The sequence below is a fragment of the Rhinoderma darwinii genome, chromosome 5 (assembly GCF_050947455.1).
Source record: "Rhinoderma darwinii isolate aRhiDar2 chromosome 5, aRhiDar2.hap1, whole genome shotgun sequence".
In the NCBI taxonomy this organism is placed as follows: domain Eukaryota; kingdom Metazoa; phylum Chordata; class Amphibia; order Anura; family Rhinodermatidae; genus Rhinoderma; species Rhinoderma darwinii.
This window is the reverse complement of record NC_134691.1, coordinates 33,283,965-33,297,711: the sequence shown is the minus strand read 5'-3', so window position 1 is coordinate 33,297,711 and position 13,747 is coordinate 33,283,965. Positions and strand designations below refer to the sequence as shown.

General features: G+C 37.2%; 1 protein-coding gene across 6 annotated transcripts in view; it reads right to left on the bottom strand.

Moving 5' to 3' along the window:
- CSMD3 (CUB and Sushi multiple domains 3) overlaps positions 1-13,747 on the bottom strand; it is a 1,175,227-nt gene that overhangs the window by 670,378 nt on the left and 491,102 nt on the right. For all 6 annotated transcript variants that reach the window (XM_075825814.1, XM_075825808.1, XM_075825809.1 and 3 more), the window contains exon 6: positions 5,758-5,870. In XM_075825814.1, the coding sequence (XP_075681929.1) occupies positions 5,758-5,870 (113 nt within the window). The remainder of the gene's footprint in view (positions 1-5,757; positions 5,871-13,747) is intronic.

Below are 13,747 nucleotides of genomic sequence, written 5' to 3'. Positions count from 1 at the left end.
TAGTTGCAATCACACCTGGGCCATAAAAGAAGTCAACAATATTATGATTGGCACAAGGACGGTGGGGGATCTTATTACAGATTTTGCAATGGGACCCAGGTACTTCATGTCACATCTCTGGTATATGTTACTTAAGTCTATCACAATATAAGCTATCCAACCTTTAGGGTAGGTTCACATGCAGTGACCAAAAACGTCTGAAAATACAGAGCTGTTTTCAGGCGAAAACAGCTCCTGATTTTCAGACGTTTTTGTAGCAATTCGCGTTTTTCGCTGCGTATTTTACGGACGTTATTGGAGTTGTTTTTCGATGGAGTCAATGAAAAACTGCTCCAAAAACGTCCCAAGAAGTGACATGCACTTCTTTTTCGCGGGCGTCTTTCTACGCGCCGTATTTTGAAAGTGACGCATAAAATTACACCTTGTGGGCACAGAACACCGTAAAACCCATTGAAAGCAATGGACAGATGTTTGTAGGCGTATTAAGGGCATTTTTTCAGGCGTAATTCGAGGCGTAAAACACCCGAATTACGGCTGAAAACACTACGTGTGAACATACCCTAACTATGATATTTTAAAACATTTCCTGAGTGGTCCCTATTGAGTTTTTCATTGATGCCACCCCCTCCCCCATCTTTTTGTTGAGGCATATATGATAGCAGAATGGAAGTAATTATCATATAGAAGCCTAATATAGTGCATGTTTTACTTGAATAACAGGTATACAGAAGAAACTAAAAAAATCTATAATTAATCATTATATTTACTTAATAAAAATTAAAGGCAAATTCCAAAGTTACATTAAATAATAATAATAATAATAATAATAATAATAATAATAATAATAATAATAATAATAATAATAATAAATTGTTATGTGTACTTGCAGTTATAATACTTATTATGTTTTAATCTACAGTTTACCTTTTTGGTAAGAACATTTGCAAAGTTGTTATATTATATTGTTCTCTAAATTAACATAATCATTTTAACTATTAAAAAAATGTTCACCTCATCTTCTAAAATAGCGTTTGGTTCAACGTTCCGGGAAAAAAAAGAATCATTCATTTAATCTCTCTATGCTGTATTATCTTTCAATAATCAAAATATTAAAAACATATACAATGATTTACATTTTAACAAAATTAATTAATTAGTTCAATCAAAGATACCATCTATTAGGGTATGTTCACACATGCCGTTTAGGTGCATTTTTCGTGCAGATGCTAGTTTCATTCTTTTTTTGCCCTCTCTCTAGTTTCATTCTTTTTAATTGATGCTGCTTTTAATTCATAGCGTTTTATTATGTAATTCAGAGAACAGGCTGCTTTTACATGTCCCCTTTTAATTCCTATTTTTTTTATGCAGTTTTTGATTTCCTATTAATTTTCTACCAAGCTATGGCCAACAAAAGTTGAGATAGTTAATAAATTAGGAACGCAAAGTATATTTAAATCCAGGACTTTGTGACAGGTATGACTCAAATCTTCATTAAAGCAAATAGCATGCTGTCATACTCATCTAAAAACATTGCAGAGTCCTCAGTGGTGATAACTATGATGGGGATGACTTATGAAAACACCTATGTAACTTTAACATGTAATGCAAATATTTCTAAACAGATGCTTTGTACAAACCTTATTAAAACTGAACATCATAAAATGAAATGTATAAAATGATATAGAATATACTATAAGACTGAAAATGGTTAATTCTATATTAAGGCTATATGATCTCATGACTTGGAGGCACTTTTTATATATACTTGTAACTTATCTTTAAATACAAACTGTGATAAGGACACATCCAATCTCCTCTCTCAAATACACTCCCTGTCCCATACGAAAAATAAAAAAGATACCATCGTTCTAACATTAGGGAGTGACTGTCATCTTGAAACATTACTGTCAGTATTGAATGTGTGACACACAAAGTTTGATTTTTAAAACAGATCGCAAGGTCCCTTGTGTCAAGGTGCAGTCTTGAAAATACTATGATTTCTCTAGGACTCACAGTGGAGTTCATGTCACTAATGTCAAGTCGCTAGTCTTAACCAATATGAGGGCCTTTAAAAGTTGCGTATGCTTCACTTTAATTATTTTCATGGAAGCAAGTTATCTATTCAAATCTATTCTATAATTTATTATTCAAGTTTCTATTTTTTAATAGATAGGTATATGAATAAAAGTATAAAAAAACACATATAATTCTGCTATTAATATATTATGTAGATACTGTAATTATGCATATAGAGATACATTATTAAATAAAAAATGACAGAATGCATAAATTACTGTACATTTAACATGATCTTAAATTAAATAACGCTAAAAATAATAATTACGTACATGTATATATATATATATACATATGTATGTATATATATATATATATATATATATATATATATATATATATATATATATATATATATATATAGTTTAAACGCTTAATTGCTTAAAAGTTGTGATGCTATCTTAAGAGTGATTGTACACTGCTCTAAAGTTATAGAATTTCGGGTAACTGCTAATTACGATCCTTGGCAAACTATGCTAAACCCTTACTAAATAAAATATATTCAGCTCTGAAACAAGGATTCAATGTGCTGCTTATTCAGCCATAGCAAATGTCACAATAATCTTTAAGATACAAAAAAAAAAAAAAACTATAGTTCAATGGCACACAGAGAATAAAATAAAAAAATAAAAAGATACATATTGGTAAAACATTGACTCTTAATATACACCACACATAAAAGAAAAAAGGAAAGTAAAACAGAATACAACAAATAATAATTAAATAAAAATGAAACGATGTAAAAGATTATAAATATAATTTAATTTAGAACTTTTTTACACAGCTCTAAAGTATCAGATTTTTTTTCTGAAAAATATCATGATTTAATGAAATAGATGAATATGTATATTAAACAAGTAACAAAAATTATTATAATAGGGGGTATGCCTTTACTAAATAATTTTAAAATATTAACTGTATACTATTGTCTTAAATAATACAATGGTTTTGAGGCGCAAATTTTAAAAAATTCAACAATTCTAAATATTGCAAAGTTTAAAAGTGTTTCTATCAGATTTCCTATCTTATTACAGAATATGGTAACGGGTGAGGCACCGAGCTTGGGTATGTATAATTTGCTATGATTTTATTCAGTATTTTTATATAATAAGCCTTTTAAATGCTGCCAGTGCCAGTAGTCATAGAGAAAGCCTGTGAGTCCTGCTTCCCCCACCCACATACAGTGACTGACTGCTTTTTTGTATGAGTTTGACAGCCCTCGCTTTATACAATCACGGTGTGTGGGCAGAGGAAGCAGAACTCACAGGCTTTCGGAATGATTCATGGTAACGTTTTTACAGGTAAGTACTAAATCAAATTACAGAAATATACTGTATATCTCTTGATCTAAGAGTCTCCTCCTATCTCTTAAGCAGCCCTAAAATAGGGGTACATAGGAGACATGAAAGAGCAACTTTAAAATTAATCTCCACCTTTTATCATCATGCCAGTTTTAGTTCCAAAATTCTGTGCTGACCATTTTCTTAATATATCTTTAAAGTGGTTAAAGTGTAGCTAAACGTTTGACAAACTTCTGACATGTCATAGTGACATGTCAGAAGATCGGATCGGTGGGGATTCGAGTACTGAGACACCCACTAATCGCTAGAACGAAGCAGCTGAAGCGCTCGTGTGAGCGCTCAGCCGCTTCGTGTCTGTTTGGCTTTTTCTGGAAAGCCGATGTATCGGAGTACGGTCTCATAGGCTTTCTATTGAGTCCGTACACTGATACATTTATTTCCGGAAAAAGCCGAAAAGACATGAAGTGGCTGAGTGCTCACACGAGCGCTTCAGCTGCTTCATTCTTGCGATTGGTGAGAGTTTCAGTGCTTGGACCCCCACCAATCCAAACTTTTGACATGTCACTATGACGTGTCAGAAGTTTGTCAAAGGCTGTTTTTCTGATACACAGTTTCAAATTCCCTGCATACACATATTTTTAAAAGAGATGTTTAAAATTAAAGGATAGATATCCCAGCTCTATCTCGATAATGGGGGACACAACCCACGCCCGCTGACTGCCACATCCAGCGGAAAAATATGTGGCAAGTTGGCAGGGAGTATGAAAGCAGCTGAGTTTGCTGAGCTACGCTCTTTCCGTAACTCCCATAAAAGTGAGCTAGGCTGTTTGCATAACTCCCAAGTTTGTATTGCGCCGGCGCACCTATTGTGACAGCCCATGCTTCTTATTTATCTAACTTTAGATTGCATTGCAATTCGTTCATATGTAGCAGTTTATGGAATTAGGCTGCGTTCTCACTGCTCATGGTTTCTTTTCTTAATGGAGCCATAAAAGTTATGAGTGACCCATTTTCAAAAGAATCCCAAATCTTAATGAATTCTATTCACGTATAATACATTTTGTGTTTTTGACACACTTATTAATGGACCCCAATGGACAGAACTCTGCTCAAGGATGAATAGAGTCTTACTTTGTATTTTTGTAGGCTGTAAAGTGATTATTTTGGCACAGAGATGTTTTGCAAATAAATTAACACTCGGAAGGGTAATATTATAACTAACTACTAACTTAGAATTTATGATTTTAATCATATCATATAACACTATTGAACAACAAGCCACATGAAAGATGGTTTTTGGAAAGCAGTTTTTAAAGACTAATTAAATATATTGTTGGACATTTTATTTAAAAAAAAATTTTGATCAATTATTTTCTAATGTAAATGTGATTCATTTTGTGTATTATTTCAATAATTCTAATGTTGTGCCCTTTATATTAATATTTCAATGCAATTTTATGTATAGATAACATTTGTATTCTAATGCCATGAGTAAGAATAAGTGTTTCCCATTTAAATAAGAAAATATATAAAAAACAAAATATGCATTTTTATTGTTTTAATAACATTTACTCTAAAGTAAAACCATCAACAATAATATACATATCTCGATTGGGAAGCAGAACTGTCCCTTCTTTGTTATCATCCTGCTTCATGCTTTGGTGGAATCCTGGATAATATTTAGTAAGACTCCATGGACATGCCAGAGCCATGCGTACAAAAGTTAAATGGTGGCACATGGAGTCCATACAGCTTTGTAATACAGAGCCATAGGCACACAGTGTGTTGCCATATAGTGCCTATGTATGGCACCCTATTACGTAGATACTCTTGCTTAGAAGCAATGCTTTTAGGGGAGAATATCTTTGTAATACGGAGTCCAATGCAACATACCACCATTTCTTTCTATACAATTCTTATGGAATCTTGTAGAAAAAAACCTCTGTATGCCTCTGTATGACATTGAAGACACAAACTGCTATACAAGCCATTTTACAGCTCTATACAACTCAGAGGTTGTACATAGACATTTGGACATGTACATGAGCTCTTTGTCTATGTGTACCAATCTGTTTAAATTATTTTACTAAATATATTAGTATCATCATGAAAGATAAGATTCCTTTCATATGAATAATATTGATGATGATCATTGTCATAATAATAATAATAATAATAATGATACTGCTAATAATAAATATTTATATGGACTAAGACAATAATAAAACAGTATACCATTTATTCTGTTAATTAAAGGACAAGAACATCTTTTTAAAAAGTAAATGTGATGAAAGAAAATCATGGAAAATTTAATTTAAGGATATGAATTTATTTGAATAAATTGTAATGAATAACTCAACTTAATAACTTTTCTACATACCTTGGTACTGAGCGCTGAATCCTCTGTATCGATGGTTACCATCAGTAGCAAAATGAAGCCTTAACCAATGCTTGTTGCTGACTACTGGTGGTGGTACATTCATCCCAGATAACCTGAGTAAAGATGAAGCAACAATCTTCATTGTGCATGTTTTACTAAAAACCCATCACATCGAAACATGCAATGAAATAACAGCGCAGATAGTATAAGAGAAAACAGTCAAATATGTAGACAAGCATCAATGAAATATTAAATAGAATTGAAAAACCTGATTATTCAGACACAACGATGGCTCCATTTACACAGATAAATAAAGATGTGCCTTACTACTAGTTATGCAGTAGAAATATAAAGTGAATGAACTTATCGTAGATTTGCCACCAGTCTCTTAGGAATAACGAAACTAATTTAAAAAGGTTGTTTTTTATTCAGGGACAACGCGTTTCGAAATCAACAACGGTTTCTTCGTCAGGTCCATACAAAATTAATGAGTAGAATGCTAGATAAATAGGAAGGGATGACCCGCTATTGATGGATCACGCAGCTCAAAACGGTGAGTTAAATACTCACACTACAGCTACTATGCATACCAGTTTGTCAGGTTTCATCGTATTGGTGCACTTAGTGAATTTTTTGTTTTTATTACTAGTAGTTAAGCCTTATTCAGACCAGCATATAACTGTAGGGAGTTCTGCCATTATATTTTGAATATGGACAGTTAAACTTGTATAAAGTATGTAGATGGTGGCACCAGAGCCTACCAGGACTGCACTCAAGCCCCAGGAGAACTTCAAACTGGACCCCAGGTCAACCCAAAACTAGTATTCCATGGACTTCCGGAATAACAGACTAGATAGACTATCCCAAATTGCCCAGTTTTCCATGCAAATACTAACCGGTTTCGCTATGTCTTTTCAGACAGAGTCTTCAGCGCGTGGGGGTCAAACAGTTATCCAATCCAGTCTTGGATATGTAATGATTTAAAGGCTATAGACACTCAGCTTTTTTTTTCCGTAATAAAATATGTGTATTTTCAACTATAAATCACTTTAACAATTGGGTTTTATTAAAAACGTTATACTGTGTAGCTTCTGCAGTTTCTATGATTGACAATACGGATGTAGCCATCTTTATCTTGACTCTGATAACGTGCTGCAGCGTAATATCATACAACAAAAACCATTGAAAAGTCATTAAAAAAAACAGATAAAGGATCTTGCTACTGTGTATTTAATGTGTTAAGAGTCAAGATAAAGGCGACTACATCTGTACATAGCAAACTGCAGAATCTGGTTCATAGCCAAATCCATCAGAGAGCTCATCGGATCAACTTTGATCAGAATTGAGCTTAGATGATCGCTCAGGAGCCCACAGGAGTTGCTGGATACCGAACTGTCAGATAAGTTCTCTGAAATATTTGGTTGAGAACAGCATTCTGCAGATTGTTCTGTGTTGCAATACATAGAAGCTGCAGAAACGAAATGATTCAACATTTTTAATAAAACCCAATTATAAAAAGAAGGATTTTTTTTTAGGTGAAAATACGTATATTTCATTAAAAAAAAAGCTCCAAAGGTGTCCATAGCATTTAAATCCACCTAAGCTAGATAACCCTGACTACTCACCCCAGTAGTAATATAAACTACCACCAACACAACCACACGGCATTGCCACTTTTACCACTAAATCCCACAAGTGCTGGAGCTCAGACAGATCCTGTTATCAAAAATCTAACATACCAACCCAATTAATTAGATATTACTGCTACTGATGTCCTAATTAGAGATGAGCATAACCGGGACAACCGAACCCGGTTTCGGTCCGAACATCAAGAAAAGTTTGGTACGCAGCGAATCCGAACTTCACCGGGTTCGGCCGAACCCGTTTTGACCGAACCTGGTCAAAAATATTATACAAATCGGCAGCTACTTGTCCCTATCAATCACTGATAGAGGAAAGAGGCTGCTGATTAAAAATAAAATAAAAAGCATTTCATACGTACCCGGTCGTTGTCTTGGTGACGAGTCCCTCTTCTTCCTCCAGTCCGACCTTCTTTTCTGACGGGGCAGCCTGTGATTGGCTGCAGAGGCCTCTGCAGCCTGTGATTGGCTGCAGAGGCATCTGCAGCCTGTGATTGGCTGCAGCGGTCACATGGGCTGTAACGTCACCCAGGAATGTCGGGCCGGATGTCGAGAGGGACGCGTCACCAAGGCAACGGCCAGGAGACCGGACTGGAGGAAGCAGTATGTTCTCGGTAAGTATGAACGTCTTTTTTTTTTGACTGGTTACTCTATATTCTGATCGGAATTCACTGTCCAGGGTGCTGAAACAGTTACTGCCGATCAGTTAACTCTTTCAGTACCCTGGACAGTGACTATTTACTGACGTCGCCTAGCAACGCTGCCGTAATGACGGGTGCACACACGTAGTCACCCGTCATTACGGGGCCTCATGCACACGACCGTAAAAACACCCGTTATTATGGGTCGTAATTACGACCCGAAATAGCGGGCCCATAGACTTCTGTTAGCCACGGGTACCTTCCCATCTTCTCCCGGGAAGGTGCCCGTGCCGTTAAAAAGATAGAACATGTTCTATTTTTTTATTTTACGGGCCGTGCTCCTATACTTTATAATGGGAGCACGGCTCGGAAAAACGACCGGCTGCCCGTGGCCGGTCGTGCTCATCTCCTGAAATACTCTGTGCTGCCTTAAACTCTGTGGACAGGTCAGGATCCTGTTTCTTTTAAATGCTGCTGGGGAACCCGCTCGATCCACTATATAAGGCTGCGCTACAGTGCAGCATTTAAAAGAAACAGGATCCTGACCTGTCCACAGAGTTTAAGGCAGCACAGAGTATTTCAGGAGATGAGCGTGCAGATTCAGTGCTGCTGTGAACTCTGCTCTTACCATTACGTAGCTCTCAGTCTGTTACCTCTCCTCCACTCCTGTCCTCAATAACACCTTCACATGATTGGCCTGTCACCACGTAATGGTAAGAGCAGAGTTCACAGCAGCACAGAGTATTTCAGGAGATGAGCGTGCGGATCTTGTGCAGGGTGGTGACTTGCCAATCATGTGAAGGTGTTATTGAGGACAGGAGGGGAGGAGAGGTAACAGACTGAGCTACGTAATGGTAAGAGCAGAGTTCACAGCAGCACAGAGTATTTCAGGAGAGGAGCGTGCAGATTCTGTGCTGCTGTGAACTCTGCTCTTACCATTACGTAGCTTTCAGTCTGTTACCTCTCCTCCACTCCTGTCCTAAGTATGGCATATTTCTAGGACATGCCATCACTTACTGAGAGGTAGAGGTCCAAATACTCGTGTCATATTAGTGGCGCTATTTGGTGCTGTGTTGTAGTACTCTACATGGTTGGTGGCTGGGAGTGCCTCTCCCATGTTCATATCCTAGTGAGCCATAACATTGGTAGATGGGCATACCCTTTTAAATTAAAGAGGATATTCACATTGGACAATCCCTTTCTGTTGGAATGGTTCTCCAGGGATATCATGATTACATGGTGATGCGCTACTGCGACCCCTAGCAATCGTCTGTAATCTATGTTGGAACCCGACAGCAAGTGATCAACGTGACTGCAGCACCATGACAGAGGAAATTAACCATTTCACAGTGCCTGCTGAAATCAATGGGTTGAATGTGTCATGAACATGCTGAGTCATTCAGAGTGAGGGACACTCATTGTAGCTTTCTGGCTAATAGATACAGATCCTAAACAAGGGAACCCTTATTATATTATTTTCCTTTTTTTTTTTTACTTGGGACATTTATTTATTTATTTCAAACTTTATTTAACTTTTTTTTACTTTATTTTTAGTCCCACTGGAGGACTTTACTGTGCAGACTTCTGATTGCTATTATAATACGCTGCAATACTTCGGTATTGCAGTGTATTATTTCCAGTCAGTGTAAAACTGACAGGCACCTGCTAGGTCATGCCTCTGGCATAGCCGAACAGGCAATCACTGAAGGCAGACCTGCGGGCCTTTGTTAGGCCCCCAGGCTGCCATAGAACCCATCGGCACCCCGCGATGCACGCGGTGATGCCAGTGGGATGAGAGAGGGAGCCCCATCCCTCAAAAATCACTCAGATGCGGCGCTCGCTATTCAGCACCGCATCTGAGGGGTTAAATATGATCGGAGACCACTGCTAGTGGTCTCCGATCGTTGCCCTGAAACCTGAGGCTGTTACTAACAGCCCGGGTTTCAGCAGCACCCCGCACGATGCAGGGAAAGTTCTTCTGAAGTGCCGACGTGGAAACGCGTCGCTTCAGAAGAACTACCCTGGACGGCCGACGTAAAAACACTATACACCAGAAGTTAAGGGGTTAATAAAGCATACAAGGTGACAGGCAAATACCTTGCATATATATAATATATCTAATCAGACAATACTTCATACACAATGCTAAACCCATTACAATAGAATCCTATTATTGGCAATGCAATACTTATAAATCCTTCAACACATTTATTTTGGCTAAGTCATATCTATAAAGAATACAGCATTTATTGACTACAGAATTCCCAAATGTGGTTCGGCCGCTGTTATCTAAATCGGTAATCCATAAATAAAAAATACTGGACTTATTTACACCTATAAAATCCCACTGATAAAAAGGAGGATAACATGATGTAATAATGCAGTCCATATGGGAAAAGGATGTTCACATGAGATCTTTGAAATCCTATATACAAAATATAAAGTGGAAATATTGGGCTAAAGAAGAAAGGCTGAGAAACATTAGCATAGGAAAGAAGGAATTTGCTGTCTATATTACAAAGTTTGGGCTCTACATAGAATACAAAAACTCTCTCATGGGCACAATGTTCTCACAGTAGCCAAGCTTCAAATCAAGAAGCAAAAGTAATATTTGCAATATAGTTCCATATCAAGTGTCAAACATGTCAGTGGCAATTCATCGGATACCATTACAGCTGAGGCTCTGAGCAAGTCTATGAGCTTTGAGAAATTCCCAGGAGACAAAAATCTAGCAATAGGAATCTGATGCTTGACTGAGAAAAATGTTTTAAAAAGTTCACTTTGAAAATTCTTTATGTGTTTTTATAGGATCCATTTTTTTTATTTTTTAGTCTTTGTATATATCTTGCAGTACATCATGGATTCTTTTAGCTACATCTATTGTTTTTTAACCTCAGTTATTCTGAGAGTTCGTCTATCTGTGACAGGGGGCATATATTTTTGGTTTTTATTCTAGCAGTAATTGCTATTTCTTCTCCTGAGTGACTTGTCTTAGGTTCCTGTGTAGTATGTATTCTGTAGCTTCAGTGCATTGTACAAGTTATCTGTCTGCCCAGTTCGATTTTGTATACAGTTTGTTGCAAAATTTGACAGGAAGAACTGAGCTAACGGTGAATCCAAATTATAGAGAGTCGTGGAATATGGGGGAAGGGACAGTAAGATATGGAGGTCTGCCAGAACACAGTGTAACAAAAAAGTAAGTAAGAGGAGCAAGAAAACACAGAGCCCACATAAAGGCATAGCCTTGAGAGGATAGTGCAAAGACTGGATAGTCAGGTAGTAGCATTTATAAATAAAAGATAAAGGGGTAGTCCGCTTTGAAGAACTTCCCTTTGTTAGAAGTCATTCCCGCAAGGGTGTTCCACAACATTATCCTACTGCTGGGACCCCAAGCAAACCCCAAGTAATCTGTAGAGGAATCAAGAAGCAAATGCTTAATTCTCCTGCAGTGCCAGCTCACATTGAAGTTTTTGAAATGACCAGACATGTCAGGTTCTCCAGAGTAAGAGACCACTATGACTAATAGATGACAGCCCTGAATAGAGAAAAAAAACGTCAAAAAATGCCTCAAATACGTGTAAACAAATGCATAAAAAATGCTTGTATTCCAAAATATGCCTCAAAATCCTGAAGGAATTTTGAGGCAGATTTTTTCTTATTGCCAAAAAACTCTGTGTGATCTTCTCATGACATGTCTAGTTTAGTAAATCATTATAGACCCCATGAAATAACAATTCAGGAACATATTTTCTTATAAGGCAGAATTCAGACGTACGTAGAATACGTCCATGTGACGGCTATCCCACGGACGCATGTATTTCAATGAGGCTGTTCACACAGCCATTGTTTCAACGGACCGTGTAAAGGGTCAGTTGAAAGATACAACATGTCCGATTTTGTTCCGTTTTCACAGATCCCTCGATAGACTCAAGTCTATGGGGATCCGTGAAAACGGGACATGCACAGGGGCAACTCGGATGTGAAAAACGGCTGTTTTTCCACTTCCGAGGTTCGCCACGTTCGTCTGAATTTGGCTTAACTCTGTGTTGTGCCATTCCTCTGTTATTCCTTTGAGAAATGTATGAACAACTCTGTGTTGTGCCATTCCTCTGTTATTCCTTTGAGAAATGTATGAATAAATTGACAACTGGGTGTAACCATTCCCCTTGTGTCCCTACACTGTCTCAGCACTGATTGGACGGTGTCAGTCTGTGTAGGGAAACACCCCTGGCTGGCAACACCCAGCTGGCAATTTATTAATACATTTCTAGGAGGAATAACAGAGAAACGGCACAACGTAGAGTTCTAAGAAAAGATTATCCAGAATTGTTATTTCATAAGGAATACATGCATTTACTTAAACAGACATGTCAGGAGAGATGACGGGTCCTCTTTAAAATTCTCTTTGAGAGACTGTAGTTATTGATACTGTCTATCGTAATATGATGTGCTGTCACTTCTATACTTTTATTTTAGTAATAATTGCATAAATTAATATTCCCTATTGCATTACTTCTAATCCCCTGGTCCCAAGTTGCAGCCTGAATTATAGCCCAGAACTGCATACACAGTCCTTCTGGTTGTGATTGGAAACAGTCCGACACAGGCATTCCAGGATAGCTTGGCTCCAATAATGTAGTGAAACAGTTTGTATTTACAGATAGTATTGTACAGTGATTGGTGTAAAGATGACACTTCATAGAACATAAATCTCCAGAGATAGTTCTGCGTAGACATATTGAGCCAGCACGGAATGCTGTGAGACTTTAGCTCTGATACCGGCAGAATTAAGAATGCAGCTCTGTAATACAGATTGTAGATCAGGATCTGTACAATATAAATAAAGCAATTTATGAAGTTACTCAACTTTTATGTACATAAATTCTATATGTAAACTGTAACATGCCATTCACAGGTGGACATTCATTTTAACTGCAAGTATAGATTTTTATACATTTTCTACGTCCAAAAGACATTCAGACAAATTTACTATTCAAAATCCATCAGAATTCTAGCATAGAGGTTGTGTGCCACATTTATCAACTTTTTTAGACACATTTTTCGGCACACTCGATAAAGTGGCTTTGGAGGAAAAGAGGTGTGGTCTAGAAGAAACGGGGAATGGCTTAAAATGACCCCATGTGCCAAAATTGTGGCATAAACTAAGCAAACCAAGAGGGGTATAAGGAATAAAAAGTATCTAAGATGTCTGTTAAAAGCGCTAAATTTATCATATAGCAGGCACCACTTTAATACATTTGGCACATTGTGATCGCTGCGTGTCTGTGATTGGCTGCAGTGGTCACATGGTCTGGAACATCATCCCAGGGGGTGAAGCTGCACTCAGAACAGAGGAACAAATCACTATGACTATGGCCTGGCTAAAAGTATTTTTTTTTTTTATTATTTCAAACCAAAAAAAAGGTGATTTTTTTTTTTCCATTCTGCGGAGGAATCTAAACGCTCCCACTGAAATTTCGCAACACTTGCTATTTGCTGCAAGTTTTACCTCCCCATTTAACTTAATGGGTTAAACCCGCTACAAAAAATTGACGTATCCACAACATAAACTGACATGCTGCAGATTTAAAATCTGCACCACAGATCAATTAACGTTTACACTGCAGTATTTTTCTGCAGTGTGTGCATGAGATTTGGTCAAATCTCATCCACTTTGCTGCTTCCATAAATGCTGCATAATTTCTGCAC